This window comes from Phalangium opilio, unplaced genomic scaffold, assembly GCF_054372755.1.
Source record: "Phalangium opilio isolate 3A_F unplaced genomic scaffold, DU_Popi_V2 ptg000039l_1, whole genome shotgun sequence".
Taxonomy (NCBI): Eukaryota; Metazoa; Arthropoda; class Arachnida; order Opiliones; family Phalangiidae; genus Phalangium; species Phalangium opilio.
Window position 1 is genome coordinate 3,397,315 of NW_028324162.1, and position 23,127 is coordinate 3,420,441.

The window sequence follows — 23,127 nt, forward strand, 5'->3', positions numbered from 1 at the left end:
GGGGTGCATTAATTTCTTGAATTAATCGAACTTAGTTTCTTGAAACCCTGGTTATCTTAATTACCGGCCTGTACCGTACTTTTCATAATTTTTCCCGACCAGCGAACCGTTCCTCCTTTTACTTCCCTTAAGCTCTAGCTACAGCCTTGAAACTTGAAAGAATCAAAGAAAGCAGCTCACATTAACCGAGGCTTAAGTTCTATATTTTGAAAAAACGTTATAAAAAGATTTCAAAGTGAAAATATAAGCTGTTAGTTCTTTAACGCTACTAAAAAGTAATTAAGCGCAAAATAAAATCCTATCAATCCTTCGCAATTGGCAGGCTAGTGGTAACTTGATTCACCATTGGCAGGCGAGTGGTATCGTAATTAACCATTGGTAGGCGGATGGTAGCTTAGTTTACCATTGGTAGGCGTGTAGCAGCTTAATTCACGATCGGTTGGCGCATAGTAACTTAATTCACCCTCGAGAATAGGATTTTTTCCTTTATGATTTATAAAATACCTTTAAAAATAAATACCGAGCTTGCTAGGACTTGAACCTAGAATCTCCTACTCCGTTGCGACAAAAACCCGTCTCATGGTGAGCAAAATTTTACATTAGGAATATCATAAATTGGAGCTACCAGTCAACCGCTATGTTAAGACTTATGAGTACGAACTTCCTAGAAATATTGTCGAGATGTTAAATGATGATATTAGAAAACATCCGTATTTAAAAAACCAAATTACTTTTTAATTTAGTTAATAAATATAAAGACGGGGCGCGTGTAGATAATCAGTTATAACCCGTGTTCCCTTTCCCACCATCACCAAGAAAGCCTACTCCATCAAAAACAAGTCCTACCACCGGCTAAGCCCGACCTAATACCACCATAAAAACCGGTCCATTAGGCTGAAATAATTCTCAGAGTTCAAAAAATCAAACAAACAATCTCGTAGCTTTATTTCGGGGAATATTAACCGCTAAATTCATACAACAAAACATAAACTTGAGCAGCGCAAACAACGTGTTTGGGACGACTAAAGAAAATTTCAATATGGTCAGGAGATCAAGATATTGTCAAGGAGGGTCAACAAAAAAGTGATGAAAAACCAGTATAACACTTGCTTCGAAAATAGCTACATTGTATTCCTGGAAGAACTTTCAGAGTATAGGTACAATATTTTCTATCCTCACTTTGCCTACACAGAAAAGGTAGATGTAGGGAAAATTCTTTAAGAGTTCCTTTCAAAGCGCTTGTAAACCTTAAGTTTAAGGTTGCCTTATGTGAAGTCGAATGCGTTCTGCCAGCCATTGTAAATGTTTGAAGTCCGCTAACTGGCTTCTCAAACTAATCATTTATTGTTCAGAAGTTCAGACAAGTGCTGCCTCTAATGTGCATCTAGTGAGTTCCGGTGGCATAGTGTTGATATTTTTTATAAAGTTTAATGCGCTTTTATTAAGGTCATACGTGCCAATTTAAAAGTTCACCTGTCATGGAAGTTGAATGAATTTGCTGAAGCTTTCTGAGTATAGTTTATATTCACGGTCATGAAAGTAAGTTAAGGTTACAAATAGAACTTGTGTTAGTCGTGTCAAAAAAAGATACACCAGTACGCTGCTAAGTAGGGGTCTCCGATAATTAATATGTCGTTAGTTAATGATTTCAGCCTACACATGTTGCTAAATATCTTGGCATCTCTAACCTTTAAAACTCTTATGTACTTCAGTTTATCTTCTTCTAATTTTAAGCAACTAAAACTATAATTTCCTACACTTTCTTAGTAAAATCCTGTGTGCTTTGGATGGCATTACTACCTGGGAGGTAAATGGTCAAAGTTGAGACTTCGTGTCGGGTGACAACAATGCACCCTCTCCCGCAAAAAGGGTTGTAAAGTGTGTCTGGCGCCACGATGGCGAAAAAGAGCGACTCTATCTTGGTTTTAGTGGTGCCATTCGTGTCCCTTTTGCTACTTCCAGGTAGGGATTAAATCCTTAGCATACAGAAAAATTCACTGTCTGTAAAAACTCTTGAAATGTAAGGAGCTAAAAACTGCGCTCCTGCCCTTAGACCAGAAACCAAGGTCTAATAAAATAAAATCGTTACGGAAGCAAAATCAGTCTTCTTATTTAAAACTTAAAATTAAAAATAGATGTAAAGGATTTTTCAGTCGGTTCTCTGCACTAAAACAAAAACTAGCTCTCCCAAAGCTACGGAAAAGATTACAAACAAAACAAAGTCTTTTCATGGTGATCGAAACCCGGGATCAACCATAGGAAACAATAAAACCCGAAAGGTATGCAAAAAAGCAAGTGCCTGATCCTCAACTGAATTAGTCAAAATCAGCTTTAATCACAAAAAACACTAAAACTGAATCGTGCATGAACAATGGCCGATCCGATGGATTCCACCGGCGTGACTACAAGACGTCAAGCTACAAGAGCTCCAGATTATCATCTCCAATTAGCAAAAGGATCTCAGAGAGGAGTGAGAAATGCGTGCTCCAGGAGATTCAAGGACATTAAAAAGTTGTTAAAACAAACTCTGCCACCAGACGTAGACGACTTAGAAAATGGGTTGGCCATCCTTGTACAAAAAGAAGAGGAGCTAATCAAAGCAGACACAAAAGTTGAATCGCTAATAGAAGACCTGGCAGAAATGGAAGCGGAGACGGAGGGAGCGAGCCAGTGGAGAGAAAAACTCGTAGAACTCAAAACGAAACTAAACAGGTTCATCAACAAAGTACGGGGACCCTCATATGCATACATCTTGTCAACTATCATCGCCCATCCTGGGGTGCCGACAGGTTCTAACGGCATAGATAATCTCGCCAACTACGCCGAAAATCAACAAAAGGCGGAGGCCCGGCTTCCAGCTATAACAATTGGAAAATACTACGGTGATCATCGCCTATGGAAACAATTTCGGAGCCGATTCAAAGCAACTGTGCATGACAACTCTAGGTTAACAAAGGTAGAAAAACTTATTTACCTAAACTCATTTTTAGAAGGAGAGGCCTATCAAACAATTGACGGTTTAGTAGACTCAGATGAGTCTTATGATGAAGCTATAGAGCTATTAAGAAATAGATTTGATAATGATGAGTTAGCTGATAACTTCCACATCAGAAACTTACAGGAAATTCAGCCTGTCACAGATTCAAAAAATATCGTAGCCCTTAGAAAATTACTAAATACTTGTGAAACTAACTTGAGAATCTTAAAAGCCCTCAAGTTTAATACAAATGAAAAAGGCGTCAGTTCTATGCCCTGCCCTGTTGAGAAGCCTCCCTAACGACATTAGGACAGAATTTTGTATCCATCACATGCCGAAAGAAGGAAACTGGAACGCGGAGTTTTTAGTTAAATTCATTAAGACTCAAGTAGAGAGCAGGAAAATGTCAGTAATGTTGGGGGGAGGATCTGGTGCTATGGGAAGTAAAAGCGAAAGCGCAAGTTACGAAAAACACAAGTTTGATAAACAACCTGTCATGCAGACACCCTTTGACGTGCCTGTAGGGGATGGGGACGGCCGGCTCCGGCCCCAAGAGCTTGGCCTCCGCACCCCTTTTCGCAAATCTATTGGCTTGCTCATTGCCGTGATATCCGCTATGCCCTGGCACCCAGTACAACAGAACCCGGTTGCAGGATGCCAGTCGCGCTAGCAGATCAAGGCAGCTGCGCACCAGTTGAGAGGTAATCTGACACTGGTTCAGCGCGTTCAGGGCGGCCTGACTGTCAGAATAAATTCTCACAGACCGTCCGGTATACCCTGCGCAATAACAGATCGCGGCAATTTCCGCCTGGAACACACTAGCAAAGGTGCCCAGGCAAGAAGAAAAGCCGACCCTTGTGGTTTGGCAGTAATAGCCGGCGCCAGCGCCGGAATCAGTCTTGGAACCATTGGTGAACCAAATAGTTTCACCCTCAGTACCAAGAGGCTGGGGAAGTGGATGCTGAATGGCTTAGTGAAATCAAAACTGGTAACGGTTTTGTCAGAGCACATCGTAAGCGACGGCTCAAGTGCGGCGTACTCCCGAAAGAGCTTCGTATGGCTGTAATCCCAAAGTCTTGGAACCCAGCAGCCACTAATGTAGATGCGGCTTCCATGTGAGTCTGCAATCAAAGGTCACCCCCAGGTATTTCACCTCGGAGGACTTTGTCAGGACCTGGCCAAAGAAAGAGATATCATTGAACAGATCCTTAGTATTTTTCCTCGTAAAAGGAACAAGGACAGTTTTATCAGGATTAACGGTGAGGTTAACCGCCTGACACCATTGCTCCACGCTAGAGAGAGCAGATCTCATAAGCGCGGTAACAGTATCCGGGAACTTCCCGGTAAAGACTATCGCTACATCGTCCGCATACTCGAAGCAGCTACAGCCCCCAGCACCCCCGAGCCTCCCCAAGAGTTCGTCCACCACCAGGCTCCACAACAGGGGGGAGAGCACTCCACCCTGATGGCAGCCCCTGCTGGTAGTCACCCCTAGAGAGTCCCCAAGAGGGACGCCGACACCTCGCGGTCGGTAAGCATGGACTTGATCCAGCGGACAAGAGTGTCGCTGATGCCAAATCTCTTAACTGCTTCAGTAATAACCGAGCTAGAGACCTTGTCAAAGGCTCCCTCAATATCGAGAAAGACGGCCAGTGAAATTTCCTGAAACTCGAATGCCCTATCCAGGCAATTCGTAAGGCCGTGAAGGGCCGTCTCAGTGGATTTGCCTTTTTGGTAAGCAAATTGTGAAGAAGTGAGAGGAGTTACCGAAAGTACCTCGTCTCTAATGTACCTGTCCACCAGCTTCTCCAGAATTTTGAGGAAGAAGGAGGTCAGGCATATGGGCCTAAATGCCTTCGCCTCGAGATAGGAAGCCTTCCCGGGCTTGGGAATAAAGATGACCCTAGAGCGTTTCCAGTCACGAGGTATGTGACCGAGAGCAATGCAGAGTAATTTGAAAGTTTTAAAATTACATCTCTTCCAGTTATTTTCATAAAAAGTATCGTGTCAGAAGTGGGATTCGAACCCACGCCTTCAAACGAGGACCAGAATTTACAGATTCACATCGTGAACGAAGGAAGCTAAGCCCCTTGAGTCTGGCGCCTTAGACCGCTCGGCCATCCTGACGTCGTTTTATGCAATTTGGACTGTTTAAAATGACACCTCATCCAGTTATTGTCATAAAACATATCGTGTCAGAAGTGGGATTCGAACCCACGCCCTAAAACGAGGACCAGAATACACAGATTCACATCGTGAACGAAGGCAGCTAAGCCCCTTGAGTCTGGCGCCTTAGACCACTCGGCCATCCTGACGTCGTTTTATGAAATTTGGACTGTTTTAAATGACACCTCATCCAGTTATTTTCATAAAACGTATAGTGTCAGAAGTGGGATTCGAACCCACGCCTTCAAACGAGGACCAGAATACACAGATTCACATCGTGAACGAAGGAAGCTAAGCCCCTTGAGTCTGGCGCCTTAGACCGCTCGGCCATCCTGACGTGGTGTTGTGGTAATTTGGACCTTTTAAAATTACACCTCTTTCAGTTATTTTCATGAAACATTTCGTGTCAGAAGTGATTAATCAAAAATGTCTTGATTAGAATCAAGACCTAAAAAATATCGATAAGACTGAGCTTATCACTTGTCTGAAGGATCAGATATTAATTTTTGTTTTTAATTGAAACTTAAATGCATGCTTAAGAAAAAACAACGTTCCATTACCGTTTTCCGTTCAAATAAATAATTTTACTGGTAATCAATTTCAAAAATTTACTTATCTCGGCTTTTCGACCACAATTCCACAAGCACTATATAACCCTTTCGAGACTAACAGGACCTGAGCAAACTAAAGCTTAACCTGCTACTAGTACGACCAGGGAGAATTGATGTAAACTGGAGTTGAAATTTCATCATGTGCGACCAGCGGCCCTGAAACTCTCCCATAGTCCTAGTGTGTGTAGAACATAATTTTTTCGCTATTATCTGCCAAAATCAATCTTTCTTGGTAGTGCCACGGCCTCACTTGAATTTTTCATGATATATTAAAGTTTGAACGAACGAAATTCTAGATTACTATTTTCACTACCATGTCCCTCTGCTAACTTGAAGCAAACTTTCCTCTCTTTTTGCTGCTCATTACCGGTGCCATTCCCTTGACTTTCTGTTCGTTATGACTACTCTCATGAGTTTATTAATTTATTTAATATAAAAAAATGGATTCTTTTTCCTTTTGTGCTACTTAGAATTTGCAAATGTATATAACGTTGTGCCGTGCCATATCAAATTATATAAAAACGTCTTGGTTTGGACCAAGGCCGAAAAAACAAACGATATGTGTGAGGTTTATCAATTGACTGAACTTCAGATATTGAAATTTTTTTCTAGTTATTTTTATCCACTCAATCCTTAATCAATATTTAATTCAATCAACTGATTTTACTGTTAATCGATCTAGTCCCTCTAAATTTATTGAAAAAATTACATATCTACGCTTTTTCAAGAACAATTACATTTTCCGAAAACATTTTATAATGAAATTAATTATTTTGAATGGAGTACGTGTTGAGGATACAGTATTGAATATTTGAAATGTTCTACTGGATGTCTAAAAAGAGCAAGCCAACTTTGGCATAATTCGAATGGAAAATGTAAATATTTAATCGTGGATGCGAAACAAGGGTGTTATGCGAATTTATACATTTAATTTCGTATATCGAAATGCTATACAGGCTGTATCTGAAATGGACGTAGGAGCGGAAGTATTTGGGTTCCTGGGGCCAATATAAGGCGAAACTGTGGTATGACATTTAGTCGTACGCCAACCCATTTGGAAGTTACTTGAACCTCACACTTGCTAGTTTGCATAAATCACAGCATGTTGACTTCGTCTAAAACAGTAGGAATTAAGTTCAAGATAGGATGATTATTGCAAATTAGTGGTTGCCAGCTAAAACAAAAAAAGCCTCATAGCCATAGAGCGTTGCCTACGTTAATCAAGGCCTGTGCGGGGCGCCGATTTTTATTTTTATTTTGGCAATTTAAGTTGCCAAATTTTCCCACCTGAGGCGCTATTAGCTGGACCTATATAATGTGAAATGTTCATTTTCTCGCGCTTGGAATTTGAAATGTTGATTTTCTCGCACTTGGAATTTGAAATGTTCATTTTCTCGCGCTTGGAATTTGAAATACTCATTTTCGCGCGCGTTTTGCACCAGCTATCAATGAAACCTCGCGGTAAAATAAGGAGAAAATACGAAGTCGCGTTTCTTAAAAGTCCCCCCTTCGAAACTACCGTGCACAGGCCTTGATTAATGTAGGCAACGCATAGAGTAAATTTTTAAGGAGTAGAAAGTTGTACAGTCAGTGACTCATAAAGAACATCAATGTAAAATAACATGTTACGATTCAGTGTGATGAAACAACTGACCGATACTAACGGTAAACTGACAGCGATAAGTAGCGCAAACTAATAAAGAACACCGATATTTTGCTACATTCTTCAAACAATCGAAAGGTTGCATTTAATTTAAAGATTAGATTAATGTTGCAACTTATCGAAATCGGTATTCGTGAATAAATGTTTGGGATGGGATGTTGGGCAACGCCTGTTAAAAGTGAGCAGTAAAATGCATAATTTGTAAAAGTAGGCCAAACTAATAAGGAACACCGACATTTTGCTTCATTCTTCAATCAATCGAAAGGTTGCAAAAGCGTTAATTTTGGTTTGTGTACAAGACTACATACCCGGCGACGTCTTGTTTCCATTAAATTAGCAAATTATTTTTTACATGCTTTAAAACACTTTTAACCTTTAAAAGAAGAACCTTTTTTACCGTTTTTATTGGCAATTTTCATAGAATAATTCTAAGGAGTAAGAATGTACATTTCCTTAAGGGTACATTACATTGCATCTCGCATTGCACGTAGGTCTCCTGTCGTTCTCAACGCTGGCAGACTGCTACCAGTTAGTAAACGTCATTAGCCTAAAGTTTAGGGTGATCTGCAAATCACTATAAAACGTTCGCATGCTACGATACTTCAATCATTTTGTTGAATTGTTATATTATCGTTACCAATAATCATAGCCGACTTTGCATTAAATTAGTTTATTTATAAAGTTAATATAAATGATTATCTCTAATTAGTACATAATTGTCGCGGTTATTTAATACGTTATTCCTCAGTATAATAGTTATTATATATATCTTTCATTTCATTAACACACGAACCGGCCTCAACACAGGTTTTCTTTCTAGTAACCTGCTTAACCATCTGTAGCAGCCGACAGAAGAATAATAGGCCTCCTTATCACTTCACGTGTTACAAGTATAGATTAGATAAACAAGAATTGATGCCTACTGATAAGAATAGATAAGGAAATACTTTAGAATATTGACCTATTATAACATGCTCCCTTATTTTCTTACTATTCTGATTCGTACATGTTTTCTATGTTTTCTGATTACACAATTTCTATTGCTCTCATTTTCCCCACCCATTCAATAGTAAACACAATTCTTAATAGTACAATTGTATACTCTTACAAAATTCTTTAAATTTTCTAGCTGCAATAGCCTTTGTGAACATATCCGCTATGTTACTATTTGTTCTAACAAAAGCCAATGCTATAGTATTTTTCTCTACACAATCTCGAATGTAGTGATATATCAGATCTATATGTTTAGTACGTTTATTTTCGATGTTACTTCGTGATAAGGCTATGGCTGCTTGGTTGTCACAATATATCTCTGGACACGGTACTGTTTCTTGCAAGTTCAATTTTCTAACGAGTTCATTGACTACACGATGTAACCAGATGACTTCCTTGGATGTTTCGGCTAAAGCTATGTATTCAGCCTCCGTGCTAGATTGAGCAACGCACTCTTGTTTAGCTGATCTCCACATCACTGGATTTGTTCCGATGTTGATTATCAGTCCCGATGTAGATTTTCCGTCGTCTCGATCCATGCCATATGACGCGTCTGTATACGCTTCGATTGTGATGTACGTTAAATCGTGATAATGCAATCCATATGTACTTGTGTCGAATACATATTTTAATATACGCAATAACATATCCCAATGGACTTTCGCTGGATTTGATGAATATTTTGATAAAGTTGTGACGGAGTACATAATGTCCGGTCTAGTGCGCTGTGCTAAGAATAATAATATCCCTATGAGTTTCCGATATGGGACTTCTAGAGGGGACTCTTCGGGTGGACATTGGTCTTTCGTAAAGGCGGTTCCAACTGGTATTGGTATATCATATATCCTTTGCGTTTCGATTGTCCATTCTTGTTTTAATTTTTCGATGTATCCATGTTGATGTATGAAAGCTCTTCCTTTGGATATATCGAATTCAATTCCCAAGAAGTATTTAACTCCGCCCAGATCATTCACCTCGAATTTTGATCGAATTCTTGTTATGACGTCTTGCAAGGCCCTTTGCTTTTTGGCCATTACTATGATATCGTCAACGTAGATGAGTATAACTGCACTCGCATCCATGGTATATATACAATTACTTCCATTTATTCTCGTACAGCCTATTTCTTGCAACACCGCATCAATTTCTCGATACCACTGACGTCCGCTTTGTTTCAACCCATATAAGGCTCGTTTTAACTCCCAAACGTGATTTTCTTTTCCTCGTTCTACAAATCCTTTTGGTTGTTTTACATGGATTACTTCATTCAAAGAACCATAGAGATATGCGTTTTTAACGTCTAGTTGTGTATGCGCCCATCCAAAACATACTATAAACAACAGGATGCATGTTCTCACCAGTGAAAAATTGATTACTGGTGCATATGTTTCCGTATAGTCTATTTGATATTCCTGTGAAAAACCTTGGGCGACCAATCTTGCTTTATGTCTTATGACCTCTCCGTTGGCGTTGCTCTTTATGGCGTATACCCATTTCGATCCTATGATCTTCTGATTAGGCTTCTTTTCGACCAGGTCATAGACATCTCGATCTTTTATGGTTCGTATTTCTGTGTCCATAGCTTCATGCCATTTCTCTCCATCTTTACTGTTCATCGCTTCTTCGAATGTCTTCGGTACTGTTATGCAATGACCTTCAATATTACCGAGATAAGCTTTTGTTTCTTTTTGTTTTGCCAATGGTGTAAAATCGAAATATTTGATGTCATGCTTAATTTTCCGTTGTTCTAGGCACGCTACAACTTCCTTCATGGATCTTAGTCTATTCTTGTCATCCGTATAGTAGTACACGTCAATCCTTCCTGATTTACGCTCTACTTCTTTCCTTGTCCATCCTTTTGGCAAATTTGGAGTTTCGTTCGTTTGGAGTTCCAATGGTTTTCTTAAGGTGACGAAATCGCCCTCGTCTTTGTCGCCTTCGTCTTTTAATTCTTGCCCATTCTTCCTTTCTCTGCTGAAGGTTACATAGTCATCATCAGTGAGAGCTTCTTTGTAGTCTTCATCATTGTCGTCTTCATCTGTTGTTATTTGTTCTTTTCGTCTTTTATTTCCCGTCTCTTCCTGTTTCTTTGGTTTACTTCCTTCCTCTTGTTCATTGTTGTCTTCTTCTTCTTCTTCTTCTTCAGCAAACCTTACTTTCTTGGTCCTTTGTTCTGCTTCTGGTACATGTACGTATATATTGTCTTCTAATTCTTGAAATTTGCTTATTCCTAATACATCCTCATCAAAGCGAACATGTTTAGTCTCTATTATCTTGTCCTCTATCGGCAACCATATTCTGTATCCTTTCGTCTTCACTGCGTAACCAACCATTATACCTTCCCTCGCTCTGTTTTGGAATTTATTTCGATGAGGTTTCGGCAAATACGCATAGGCTAGACATCCGTACCTCCTCAAATGTCTTACACTTGGTTTTCTTTGTGACCATTCCTCCATTGGCACTTTATGCGGTAACTTTGAATGTGGCAGTCTGTTTGACAAATAGGTGAACGCTAACGCTGCTTCCGCCCATAATTGTTGGGGTAATTGAGAGTCTTCCAATATTGTTCTTATTCCGTCTAATAATGTCCTGTTAAATCTTTCGCTTACGCCGTTCATTTCAGGTGTATGAGTATTAGTTCGTTGTACTTGTATTCCAAGATCTTTACAATACGTTTCGAACTTCTGGGAGCAATACTCCATACCATTATCGGTTCTTAAGTTTTTGATTTTCTTTCCCGTCTGCCTTTCTGTGAATGCTTTGTATTCCTTAAATTTCTCATAGGCTTGGTCCTTAGATGTCATCAAATATATCGTAGCTCGTCTTGTATAGTAGTCTATAAAAGTAATGATGTACCTCGCACCATTTCTTGATATTGTTGGTGCCGGTCCCCAGACGTCACTATGCACCACTTCCAATACCTGTGTGGTACCTCGTTCAGCTATTTGTGTAGATGGCGCTCTCGTCGCCTTGGATACTCTACATGAATGACACGTTCCCAATTCACCCTGTAGCTGTGGTAAGCCTTCGACCATCTGATAGGCCTGCAAGTCGTTCATTCTTTTCTCGGATGGGTGCCCTAATCTTTGGTGCCATCTTGTGATGTTGGCCATAGTTGTAGTATAGGTTTTAGCTTGTCTAATATAACGTGTTTCATGTCCTTGCTTGTAGTCTCTGTGTACCTTGGCAGCCGCAATATATAGGTTTTCGTCCGTTAACTTTGCACTCATGAATAATTTATTTTCGGTGTCGTATATTGTCATGAGGCCATGCTGGACTATCGTTTTATACCCTTGATTATCGAATTTCCGAACTGATATTAAATTCCTATTATATCCTGGTATGTAGATGACATCCGTTAACGTGATTATTTCAGCACCATTTCCAATAGATAACGCTATTGTTCCGACACCTTGTGCCTTCGCCCCACCTTCCGCGATTTCTACTTCAGACTCCATTTCTCTATAGCTTTCGAACCAAGCTTTATTATTACAAAAGTGGTGGGTTGCCCCGGTGTCGAGGACCCAATCTTCTGTACTCTTGACTGCAATTAGTGTTGAGGCAAAAAACTGCTTTCCTTCCGTCCCTTCTACTTTCCCTCATCTCAGTTCGTTTATATTGCCTCGTATTCCGACAATCTCTAGCGTAATGCCCCTCTTCATTACAATTGTAACATCGTCTAGGAGTTTGTTGTCTTCTAGATCTAGATGTACTTCTATGCCTACTCTGATTACGCCCTCTGGATTTGTTTCTTGCCAAAGAAGAAAAACCTGCCTGTGTTTGCTCCTTGAACTCTGCTACTTCTAATTGCTTTTGTCTATCATGTTCCGCTATTAATAATGCCTTCACATTGTCAGGGGTAAAGTCAGAGTCCTTCCAATGATACGCTAACGATGATACTTGATTATATTCAGGAGGTAATTTATACAACATTTGAAATGCAATTTCTTCATTTGTGAGTGATAGGCCTGCGTCAATAAGTTCTTCTGCAATACTGGTGATTTTCGCCAAATGTGTTGCCATTGATTCCTTATTAGAATATCGGCATTCTAGAAACGCCTCTCGCAACTCTGCCTTCCTCGCCTTTGATTTGGGTTCATAAATTTTAGCAAGCTCGTCCCACGCCCCTTTTGCTGTCTTTTGTTTCGCTATCAGCCTTTTATTTGAATCGCTAATGGCTAGGGTTATTTTCGACAACGCTCTTTCATTTCGTCTCTGATATGATTCCTTTTCCGTTGCCGTGGCTGTGTTTGCTGGCTCTACTACCGTACCATCTACTATGCCCCATAATCCAAAATCTAGCAAAGCTGCTCGGATATTCACTTTCCATGAGTCGTAATTGCCATCTCGTAATTTACGAAATGAAAATGAATTATTCGAAGCACCATACTCCTCTTCGTCGTCAGACATCTTAACTGATTACTAATCTCCTATGTTATATTGTTTTATATATATTGTCTTATACTCGGACCATACTACTATTATTCTTATTGTAACGCATAGTTATTGTCATTGTTCAAAAGTCTCTTTTCACAATCTTATTCCTCCAGTCAATGTCCCTCCTAGGTCACGTGTATCATCCTTGTTGCACGCTTTTGGTTATGTCCGTTCCTGATTTGATCATGTCCAAGGCCCGATTTTGTCTTGTTTATCGCACACGGATACTATCGCCTCAATGTTCCCGACACATGCTGGTTTGCTATTTGGCTACCGTAGATGAACTCCGCGACATTATAAATTCTAACTCACTACTAGATTATAGGTAACCACGCTCTGCTACCATGTTGAATTGTTATATTATCGTTACCAATAATCATAGCCGACTTTGCATTAAATTAGTTTATTTATAAAGTTAATATAAATGATTATCTCTAATTAGTACATAATTGTCGCGGTTATTTAATACGTTATTCCTCAGTATAATAGTTATTATATATATCTTTCATTTCATTAACACACGAACCGGCCTCAACACAGGTTTTCTTTCTAGTAACCTGCTTAACCATCTGTAGCAGCCGACAGAAGAATAATAGGCCTCCTTATCACTTCACGTGTTACAAGTATAGATTAGATAAACAAGAATTGATGCCTACTGATAAGAATAGATAAGGAAATACTTTAGAATATTGACCTATTATAACACATTTCTCTCACAGTTTCTTGTTCAACCATACGTATTTAATTTGTTTTGACTATGGCTAGGTATACTATGAGTGAGTATACAGATATGTTGTTAGCACTAGGATTTGCGCAAGGTAATGCAGCATAAGCCGTCTGTGTGTACGCCGAACGATTTCCAAACAGATTGCGCCAACCGGACTACCGCGTTATACTTGGGGCTGAAAGAGACTTCGTGAAAGAGGACAGTTCGCTGTTCTAGGGATTGACCGAGGACGGGAACCGCATCGGGCTCGAGTTGTGAGAGAGGAGCGCATTTTGGATGCAATTGCTGATGATCCAACTACTAGTACGTGGCAATTAGGAGACAGGCTGGAGTGTCCCATATGACGGTTTGGCGAACTCTGCATGCTGACGATCTGCATCCCTACCACTATCTGCGGGTACAGCAATTGAGACCGGAAGATTTCCCCCGTCGTTTTGAATTTAGCCAATGGCTTCTTGCGCAGACCGTGGAAGATGACCAGTTTTTAAACCACATTTTATGGTCAGATGAGGCTCAATTTTTAAGACGAGGTGTAATAAACATTCACAACCTTCACATGTGGGAACAAGAAAACCCTCATGTAATTCGTAACGCGTCTTACCAAAGCCTTAGTGTACGCGACAGAAGTTCCGGATGTAGACACATTACATCAACGAATCTTGGTGGCCTTTAACCAAGTTAGACATTCGCCGCATCAAATCGCAGCAACCCAGCGCTCTCTTATTCGCCGCGCTGAACTATGCATTCAAAATGGTGGTGGACAGTTTCAGCAATTTCTTTAAACGAGATTTGAAGAAATGTTCCATAAGAATGTCACTGGCTACAGAAAGTTAATCATTTAGGGACGTAGCTAAAACGTCGTAGATTCACATGGTGAGGCTTCTCCTAAAGCTTAGTAGGGTCTAAACAGGGAAATTGTCTGCAAAGTCGCATGTAATGAATTCTCGCGTCGTTCTCGTACTAGCTCTCAGTTAAGTTTTCGCATTATGACGTAAGAAAGTGTCACACTTATGGAACATATGCTCGTACTTACACCAACAAATACGTTTCTGTCATTACCTGCACACATTAACGAAATTCTCTTACTATCCTATCCTAACATTATTTGATTTTCACCAATAAACATTTCGTCTGAACATCTTGAAACATGCACTTACATTTAGTTCCTTACGTTAGTTAAGTTAGTGTGTCACGCTCACTTCCGGCTTTAGACTTATGCTATACCAGGGAGAAGATGTGCCACCTTCAATCTAGGCCTTCAAATTGCAAATTGGGTAAATAACGTTCCAAGAACGTACTTGTGGGTGGAGAAACTCCGTTTTCGGAAAACCAAATCAACAAGCAATGTCCGGTGTTGTCGTAACCTTTAACTCTTTATTCTTATTCTCTTAGTTAACCGACTGAAAAATTTACTAAGGTATAATCGTTTATTAATTTATTTGCGAAGTTTTTTTCTTTGTTTTAAGTTAACCCTCCACTTTTGGTTTTACTCAAATTTTCTTTATTTTTATTTGCGGTCATCCGCTTGGTTCCGAGGTTAAGAACGAAAATTTCTTCTTAAAATTTTTCTCTGCTATTGCTTTTGGTGGTACCTCGTGATCAGTGTAGGCCAATCACGAGCCATCCAACCCTTTCTCGAACAAGATAGTAGTGTGTGACCTTGAGAAGGAATGCTAGGTTTCATGAAGACCACTCCTAAGTACGCTATTCAACATAGCGTACCTAATTTGTTACGGGTGAAGTTTCGGGTGGGGCCCAAAGAAAAACGCCATTACTCCCTCACTGTAATTTTTTGGAGAAAGAAATGTTCCCTTTTTTGGTCACTGTGAACCATAACAAATTTTATTTCATTTTAGCATTTAGGTTTCTTCATTATTTGTTGATTTTTATAAGGATTAAATTTTACATTTTACTGCTCAGTTTTAACAGGCGTTTCCCAACATCCCATCCCAAACATTCGCCCACTAACATTTTTTCACGAACACCGATTTCGTTAATTTGCAACATTAACCTAATCTTTAAACTAAATGCAACCTTTCGGTTGTTTGAAGAATGAACCAAAATGTCGGCGTTCCTTATTAGTTTGCGCTACTTATCGCTGTCAGTTTACCGTTAGTATTCTACAGGGCCGGTAGGCCCTTGTAGATATGACTTGATACCGTTTTGTAACGTTAAAGTAATATTCACCCGCTTTTGCTAATTTCCTATGGAGATTAACATGGGTTTTTCGTGATTTTTCCACACCGATAACTTAAAAACTACAGCGAAGATACTTTTCGGAATTATCTTAAATTAACAATTAAGTATTCAGGGTGTGCTATCGGCCAGCTTGATCAAAACAATTAAGTCTAAGTATGTTAATTTTACTTAATTACAGAAGTACGGCTTTGACCATCGTGATTGGACATAATAATTATCTAGTTCTCTTGGAAAACTCAGTGTCACTACGTATCTGTAGTGTGGTGGTTATCACGTCCGCTTCACACGCGGAAGGTCCCAGGTTCGAGCCCTGGTAGATACATGTATTGACCATCGTGATTGGACATAAGAATTAGCTAGATCTCTTGGAAAACTCAGTGCTACCACGTATTTATGGTGCAGTGGTTATCACGTCCGCTTCACACGCGGAAGGTCCCAGGTTCAAGCCCTGGTAGATACATGTTTTGACCATCGTGATTGGGCAAAAGAATTAGCTAGATCTCTTGGAAAGCTCAGTATTACCACGTATCTATGGTGTAGTGGTTATCACGTCCGCTTCACACGCGGAAAGTCCCAGGTTCGAGCCCAGGACATGTTATAACCATATTGATGGGACATAATAATTAGTTAGATCTCTTGGAAAACTTAGACTTACCACGTGTCTGTGGTGTAGTGGTTATAATATATATTTAACAATTATTTCACTTCACTTGGTTTAATAAGGTGACATAGGTAGCGTACTTTTTCCCTACTTTTAAAACCAGTAATATTAGAAGTTCAATAGATTGTCTAAAAAAGATGTTAAAAGCCACTGTAAATGGTGCATAAATGCTTAATATTTCCTTAATACTTGCAAATAATAATAGTAAATGGCGTGAATTGATCATAGAAATCGGGTTAAAGTACACCCTAAATGATGTCTTTTATGGCAATGGAAAAAACAGCATATATGGTGTTTGAATGCACCATTATATTTTAGAGTGCTAATGTATGACGGTAAAGCAAACATAATTATTCAAAATTTATTTACATTAAGACTGAAGTGACAGATATTATATAAAAACGTCTTGGTTTGGACCAAGGCCGAAACAACAAACGATATGTGTGAGGTTTATCAATTGACTGAAGTTTCAGATATTGAAAATTTTTTCTAGTTCTTTTTATCCACTCAATCCTTAATCAATATTTAATTCAATCAACTGATTTTACTGTTAATCGATCTAGTCCCTCTAAATTAATTAAAAAGTTACATTTTTCTTTGGCTTCGAATGACGGTAAAAACAATTAAACACGGATAGATACACTCAAAAAATACTATAGGAACGGTGACGCAATAATTAAGGAATGACGACACAAAAATAATTAAGGAATGACGAAACAAATTTAAGAAAACAATTAAAGAATAGTGTCTTGAGAGGCACTAGGTTAGTGTCCAGAAATATACAAGGTTAGTGTCCTGAGAGACACAAAGTTTGTGTCCAGAGAGGTTCAAGAAAGACACAAGGTGTGTGAAAAGGAAATTCGATATACATTGCCATCTAAAGCCACGGGAATTTACCTTCTTATATAAATTCTCCTTATCTTGTTACGATCAGAACGACAAGATCGTCTAAACCCATATTAAAGCCAAGTCAATTAATTAAAACAAGTGGCCGTGAGCAAGCGGTTTTTAGATGAATGATAACAATTGATGGCTCTAGAATGTCCGAGCACCCAATAGGCTTGTAAAGCTGTCTTGGACTCTTTTTTCTTCAAGAGATTTAAAACACTGCTCGACGCTTTCGCAATTTGGATCAATATGCCCAATGTCTACGAAAAATAAGTACCTTCGGTATACCGTTGCATGCATGCGTGCATTGACGATACGGTGTCGGCATCTGATGAACATTTTCCAAATCACAAATTATTGATCGTGTATTGAATGTTTAAACGATGAACCCTTAAAGTTAACATGCGAGACTGAAAGACAATGCTAATTTCATTAAGGTGTCGTAAAGCACTCCAATCATAACTTGAAAACGGTGGAACCTTAGAGCAAAATGTCATAGAACTTGAAGTTGCATCGCCCCAGGAACATCCCCATTAATTTGTGCCATAGCTTTCAGAAACACCCTGTATATTTTTTTCAAAACCTCGTGTTATGATATCACGTTTCGTTTCGAGCTATTGGAAAAATATGCTATACCTATACTCGAAGAATCAACCATTTGTTGATGGAACTGAAAAACAAAAATGCTATATTTTTAGAGTCGGATTTGCCATCGATTCGATATGATGTGCTATGAGTCGTATTCTCCGGTTCATCGAGGAGACCCGGCTCTACGCACTCTTAACAAGTTTTGGGGTCCACGCCGCCCCACAATATACGTAGGGGAGTACTCTCAACCTAGGTAAACGGTGCTCGGTGCGGCATCGCACCACCCCTCTAAAGAATGCAATGATACCAAGGATTTGGTTTAAATACTAGGTACGCAGTATTTATCAATTTCCTGTCTGAAAGTAAAGGTAACCACTAACTTGTACATATCAAAATTTACTTACGTAACGATTGTAAAAACTTTGTTTTATTTTGCAGACTAGTGGTTTTGACCCTAGCTTAACTGAACCGCAGGTATAGAATTTTTAACTAAAACAGTATTAAACACTAGTGAAAATATATTTTTATATGGAGATTCAGTTGGGAATGGGGAGATAAAAACGACTAGATTATTATAGAAACTAATGCCCAGAAACAAACTGTAAATTTTAAGAAGTAATTAATTGCTATTAATGTTTGTTCTTCACGTTACTATCGGTATTGTTAAAGGGCTAGTATATGGATAATAAAATTTTACTAAGACTTCGTTACCTGACACTCTTCTGTTGGAACCGTGGAAATGATCCGTAGCCAACGGCACGTTCTATGAAGCCTCAGACTAATAATAGACCATTCCATTAATTCCAAAAGAGAAGCAAACACTACAGAGGCGGGACCGCCCTCCCCCTGGCGCCAAGGAGTACCGCTAAAGGCAGTACGTATTAGATAGCCTCTCGCGTGCAGTGAATTCGGGCTCCGTCTGGCGGTGAGTCTTGGAAATCATCCTAGAGGGCGTTCCAGCCCCTGCAAGTTGTTTTCACCGCAAGTAATTAATGGAATGGTCTATAACAAGCCGGTGTTAATCGATAAGAGTATCTTGAAAAAAATTCCTATAGTCCAAGGCTTCAAAAAAAGTATAGTTAATATAAATACTACTCCAAAGTGAACAATCACTTTAGAAATTTTCAGACTTCAGAAATAATTTTAAAAGGCTTACACTTAATTATGCACTTGGAAATAAATATTAAATTGATACAGTTTGGTCTTTATCTATTCACAATTAAACCTTTTAGTTGCGTAAATGAGAAAAACATAAATGAACATTTTAAGAGCCACAAAGCAAATATAACATTTACAATGAGCTCATTTCATTTTCATTTCAATTTTCATTTCATTTCATATGTATTTCAGGCACGTACCTTCTAGTGGACAAAAACGTGTACATTTACTTCGATACCATTACACCTGGCAAAAGAGAACGCTGAATTTAACGAACCAAATACCAAGCAGAGGAGAAATATACTTCAATCGTGGCACATCACTGAGAATGGAAAGCATAGAAACATGTTTTGGTTAGAAAAGGTAAGCTACCATTTTCAAAAGTACTGACTTCAAAAGAACATTTCATTAGTTCCAACAGAGAAGCAAAGACCACCTCGCGCCAAGAAGCATCACTTGAGGAAGCGCTAATCCGCTAGCCTCCTCCAAAGTATAGTGAACTCTGGCTCCGTCTGGCGTTGCCCATTGGCGCGACGGTGTATTGGTTTCTCTGCTTGTAATTAATGTAATGGTCTTATCTCCATATAAATATGTAATTACGTACCTGTTAATTAAGAAACAAGATGAAACTATATCGGTAAGAAGGCGATAAATTATAAAGAAATTTAATTATCAAAACATTAAAGTGAAACTTGAATAAATTATTCAATCTAAAAATCATCTTAGTGTGATTATGAAATACTGTATAAATAGGATACGCAGCACACCAAACAAAAGTGTTGGCTGCTATTTGTCATTGTCGAATTATTTCCACAAAAGACGTTACCATCATTTTTAATTGCTTTAAAGTAGAGTGCGTTACAATAAATGCTAAATAATTTTACAATAGTATAACCATTAGTTGACTTGGTTCAACGTTAAACATTGGCGGGTTCTCATTGTTAATGTTGGGGTGAACAATGACATTCAAATACTACAGAGTGGCATAGCAAACGATAGATTCATGATTATACACGCAATTGATTTTCCTCAAATAGCTAAGCCACTCTCTAGTGTTTGAGTGCCATGGTTCATCCCAATATTAACAATGAAAATCCGTCAATGTTTAGGGTTGAAGCAAGTTGACCATTGGTTACATCATTGTTAAATTATTTTGGGTTGCCTCCAACTTCTCTCTTCTTAAAGATATTTGTATTCGGTGCTTAGTCACCCTATTTTTATTGGAGCTCATTTTCGCAGGGAGAGAGCTAATAGTTAGGGACCAGGTTTTTTTCTCTAATTTTCTATGGTGTGCTGGTTTTTTCGGTGAAGAAGGTTATTGGTCTTTAAGGCTCGATAAGATAGAAGTTGAGTGTTTACATATTACGCTTTAAAATTACAACAATAGTTTAGAATAATATTTTTCTCGTCGAAAAGGTATGATATTAATCCAGGCTTTGTCTATGAAGGGATTTCCACACTAAGCCTGTGGCTTGTTTACAGGTAGGTCCCTATACAATGCATAGAGGTGTGGTGGCTAGCCCCTATGCCACAGATAACCTACAGCGCCCTATACTAACTATTACCGTTAACCTCTGCAAGTTTTGATAGAATGGAGAAACCGGGTTAGACCGCGGACGAAAACTTCTTTTAACGAGCGGGGAGAGAACTTGCAAACCCTACACAGAAGGATTTGTTCCCAGATTTTCACCCGGTGCCACAGTCCGGGATCGAACCCGGGATCTTCTTGCTGCGAGGCGAAAGCGCTAACCGCTACGCCACCCCACTCTTATTATAAAGAGATGAAAGTTCGTGACAATTATTTCTAGGGCTAGGATTATTTTTTTATACATTTTTAAAGTTTATAGTGTTTAGTGCTCTGTTCCCTAGCTATTTTTATTTATTTATTTATTTTACTTTTTGTATCTACAAGCTGATTTTAATTGACATTTTGAAACGGGCCAAAGAAGTTGCTCATCTACTTGTCAGAAAAATCAGAGGGTATAATAGTAATTAGTGATCTTTATAACAATAAATTTCGGGACGAGAATTTATCGAAGCTACTGGCTAATGCCTCTGTTATTGTCAATGATTTCTAGGGATAGGATTATTTTGTTATTAAATATTTTTAATATATTTTTTAAAGTTTAAAGTGTTTAGTGTTCAGTTTCTTAGCACTGTGGCCGGTTATCAATATTCCGAGGCATAACCTTATTTTTCAGTCTCAATTATATATTTCATGGGTTGTCTTTTAATTTTTTTGTTAATTCTTAGGTAGCCACTTTTAATCACAAATTTCTAAGCCATAATGTGCTCTGCACAGTTGCATTAAGTATCATGAAAATGTTTCCTCAGTATATTTGTTATGATCTATTTTATATTTGAAGATTTTCTTTAATTCTAGTCTACAAACTGATTTTAATTCACATTTTGATATAAGTTACTCATCTACTTGTCAGAAAATCAGCGGGTGTAATTAGTGATACTTATAACAATAACTTGCGAGACGAGAAATTATCGAGAATCCTGCCTCTGTTAATCCTATCTCCATTTAGATATTATTTAAAAACTCTTTTCATAAGTTATTTTCCACTTCTATCTAGTGGATTTAGCTTGAATGTTTTTTATATTTGAATTATTTTGGGGGGTTTTTTGAGGTTTTTTCTTGAAATTACTTTTTACGGTTCTTAACACATCGTTCCAATTTTAAATAGGCGTTAATTTATATGCTCTTACGAGTAAAAAAAACTGGAACCTTTCGTTAATCTATATACAAGGGGGTTTGAAGTATTTCTTACGTAATTAAGGGACCCGGGGTCTTCTTTTTCTTACGAGGGTTTTTCTAAATCAGAAGGTTTACGCAATACGTAATTTGTGAGCGGCCCCAACATTCTTAAATGAGTAAAATTAAGATATGTTTTATTATTATGTTTTGATTTAGTGTAATTATACGTATCATTTCAATCCCTACCATAATATACAAAAATTAGTTAAATCTCTTTTCAATCACATACGTAATTTTATTAGTTTTGTTTGTTGAATGACCAGCATGGCCAAGTATTTTTCTTCTCAAAACTAGTGCATACGATATTTGCGTGACGACTTGAACGAGTGAATGGGTTCAGTCACCCAAACATAATTTCCTGCAAACTCTTCCTCCATTTTTTGCCAAAAACTTTCTTCCTCCATTTTTTGCCCAAAACTTTCTTCCTGGCATGAGAACGACGACGATTATCTTTGAAATGTCCAGTAATTATTTCCGCTACGAGTGCCACTGTCGCTACTGCCAGTCCTACAAAGTATAGCTTTGATGCTTCAAAAATGATTTGTATGCCAAGTGGGCTCCAAGTGTCAGTTTGCGCTGGTTGCTCAAACACTTTACTTCGTTTAAAATCCCCTTCACGTAGTACACGGGTTTCCTGACTAGTTTCGTGGAAGAGAAGAGCTCTGAAATACAAAATTGTTTGCGTTTAGCTGAAGAAAACAGTTACCACCATTTTAGCTTTGCACGAAACTTGAAAAAGCTTGTATAAAGACACATTCTGGCTGACTGGTTGTTATGACCTAAGATAGTAGGCATCCTACTGAATATAAAGGATTAATGTCGGAAATTAACGATAGTTTTTCACAACGATGACGTCATTATGGAAACCAAGCCTGAATGTTTACTTGGTAGATATTGCTACTAATCGAAGTTGTATAATACTTGAATCACGAAATGTAGAGTAAACCATTGCACAAAAACTGCAATTTTTGCCTAACAGCTTCGTTCAAGTGCAACGTTTTATTGAAAAAATAAAATGTGTTTTGGGCGCAATTGAAATTGATAAAATTGAATCGGGAATTTTTTTATATTACCACACGGTGATTACTTGTTACTTATTGTATAATTTATGTTTATGTACCTAAGCTTTTCGACAAAAATAGCATAGCCTGAATGAAATAAATATTAACTTACACTGTATTGAATTTTTCTTTCAAATGAGAATTTGCTCCACGTTTGAGCATAATTCCAAGTGGTATGTCGTTTGAAGGCTCTCCAATACGAAAGTAATAATTTTTTTTATTCGCCAAAAGCTG

The 23,127-nt window shown here is 38.4% G+C and overlaps 1 protein-coding gene, 1 long non-coding RNA gene and 5 other non-coding genes across 7 annotated transcripts; 4 read left to right on the top strand and 3 right to left on the bottom strand.

Annotated features, from left to right (window-relative positions):
• Positions 1-2,217: 2,217 nt before the first annotated feature.
• Positions 2,218-5,737, top strand: LOC149681281 (uncharacterized). Its single transcript, XM_089834456.1, has 3 exons — positions 2,218-4,711; positions 4,781-4,902; positions 4,962-5,737. Exon 1 carries the CDS (start codon positions 2,372-2,374, stop codon positions 3,275-3,277), a length of 906 nt encoding a protein of 301 aa, XP_089690582.1. The 5' UTR covers positions 2,218-2,371; the 3' UTR covers positions 3,278-4,711; positions 4,781-4,902; positions 4,962-5,737.
• TRNAL-CAA (transfer RNA leucine (anticodon CAA)) lies at positions 4,983-5,104 on the bottom strand. Its single transcript has 2 exons — positions 5,067-5,104; positions 4,983-5,028 (listed from the first exon to the last, which is right to left on the bottom strand). It is a non-coding gene; the product is annotated as a tRNA-Leu (tRNA).
• On the bottom strand, positions 5,171-5,292 carry TRNAL-CAA (transfer RNA leucine (anticodon CAA)). The gene is made up of 2 exons: positions 5,255-5,292; positions 5,171-5,216 (listed from the first exon to the last, which is right to left on the bottom strand). It is a non-coding gene; the product is annotated as a tRNA-Leu (tRNA).
• TRNAL-CAA (transfer RNA leucine (anticodon CAA)) lies at positions 5,359-5,480 on the bottom strand. The gene is made up of 2 exons: positions 5,443-5,480; positions 5,359-5,404 (listed from the first exon to the last, which is right to left on the bottom strand). It is a non-coding gene; the product is annotated as a tRNA-Leu (tRNA).
• Positions 5,738-16,022: 10,285 nt separating the features above from the next.
• On the top strand, positions 16,023-16,095 carry TRNAV-CAC (transfer RNA valine (anticodon CAC)). Its single transcript has one exon. It is a non-coding gene; the product is annotated as a tRNA-Val (tRNA).
• Positions 16,096-16,160: 65 nt separating this feature from the next.
• TRNAV-CAC (transfer RNA valine (anticodon CAC)) lies at positions 16,161-16,233 on the top strand. The gene has a single exon. It is a non-coding gene; the product is annotated as a tRNA-Val (tRNA).
• A 1,488-nt stretch (positions 16,234-17,721) lies between these two features.
• On the top strand, positions 17,722-21,003 carry LOC149681287 (uncharacterized). The gene is made up of 5 exons (XR_016365578.1): positions 17,722-18,278; positions 18,349-18,384; positions 19,261-19,431; positions 20,485-20,550; positions 20,650-21,003. It is a non-coding gene; the product is annotated as an uncharacterized LOC149681287 (long non-coding RNA).
• The last annotated feature ends 2,124 nt before the right edge of the window (positions 21,004-23,127 follow it).

Bases quoted from the DNA above. Each gene is read 5' to 3' on its own strand.
- LOC149681281 (XM_089834456.1), top strand. From the start codon at position 2,372: ATGGCCGATCCGATGGATTCCACCGGCGTGACTACAAGACGTCAAGCT.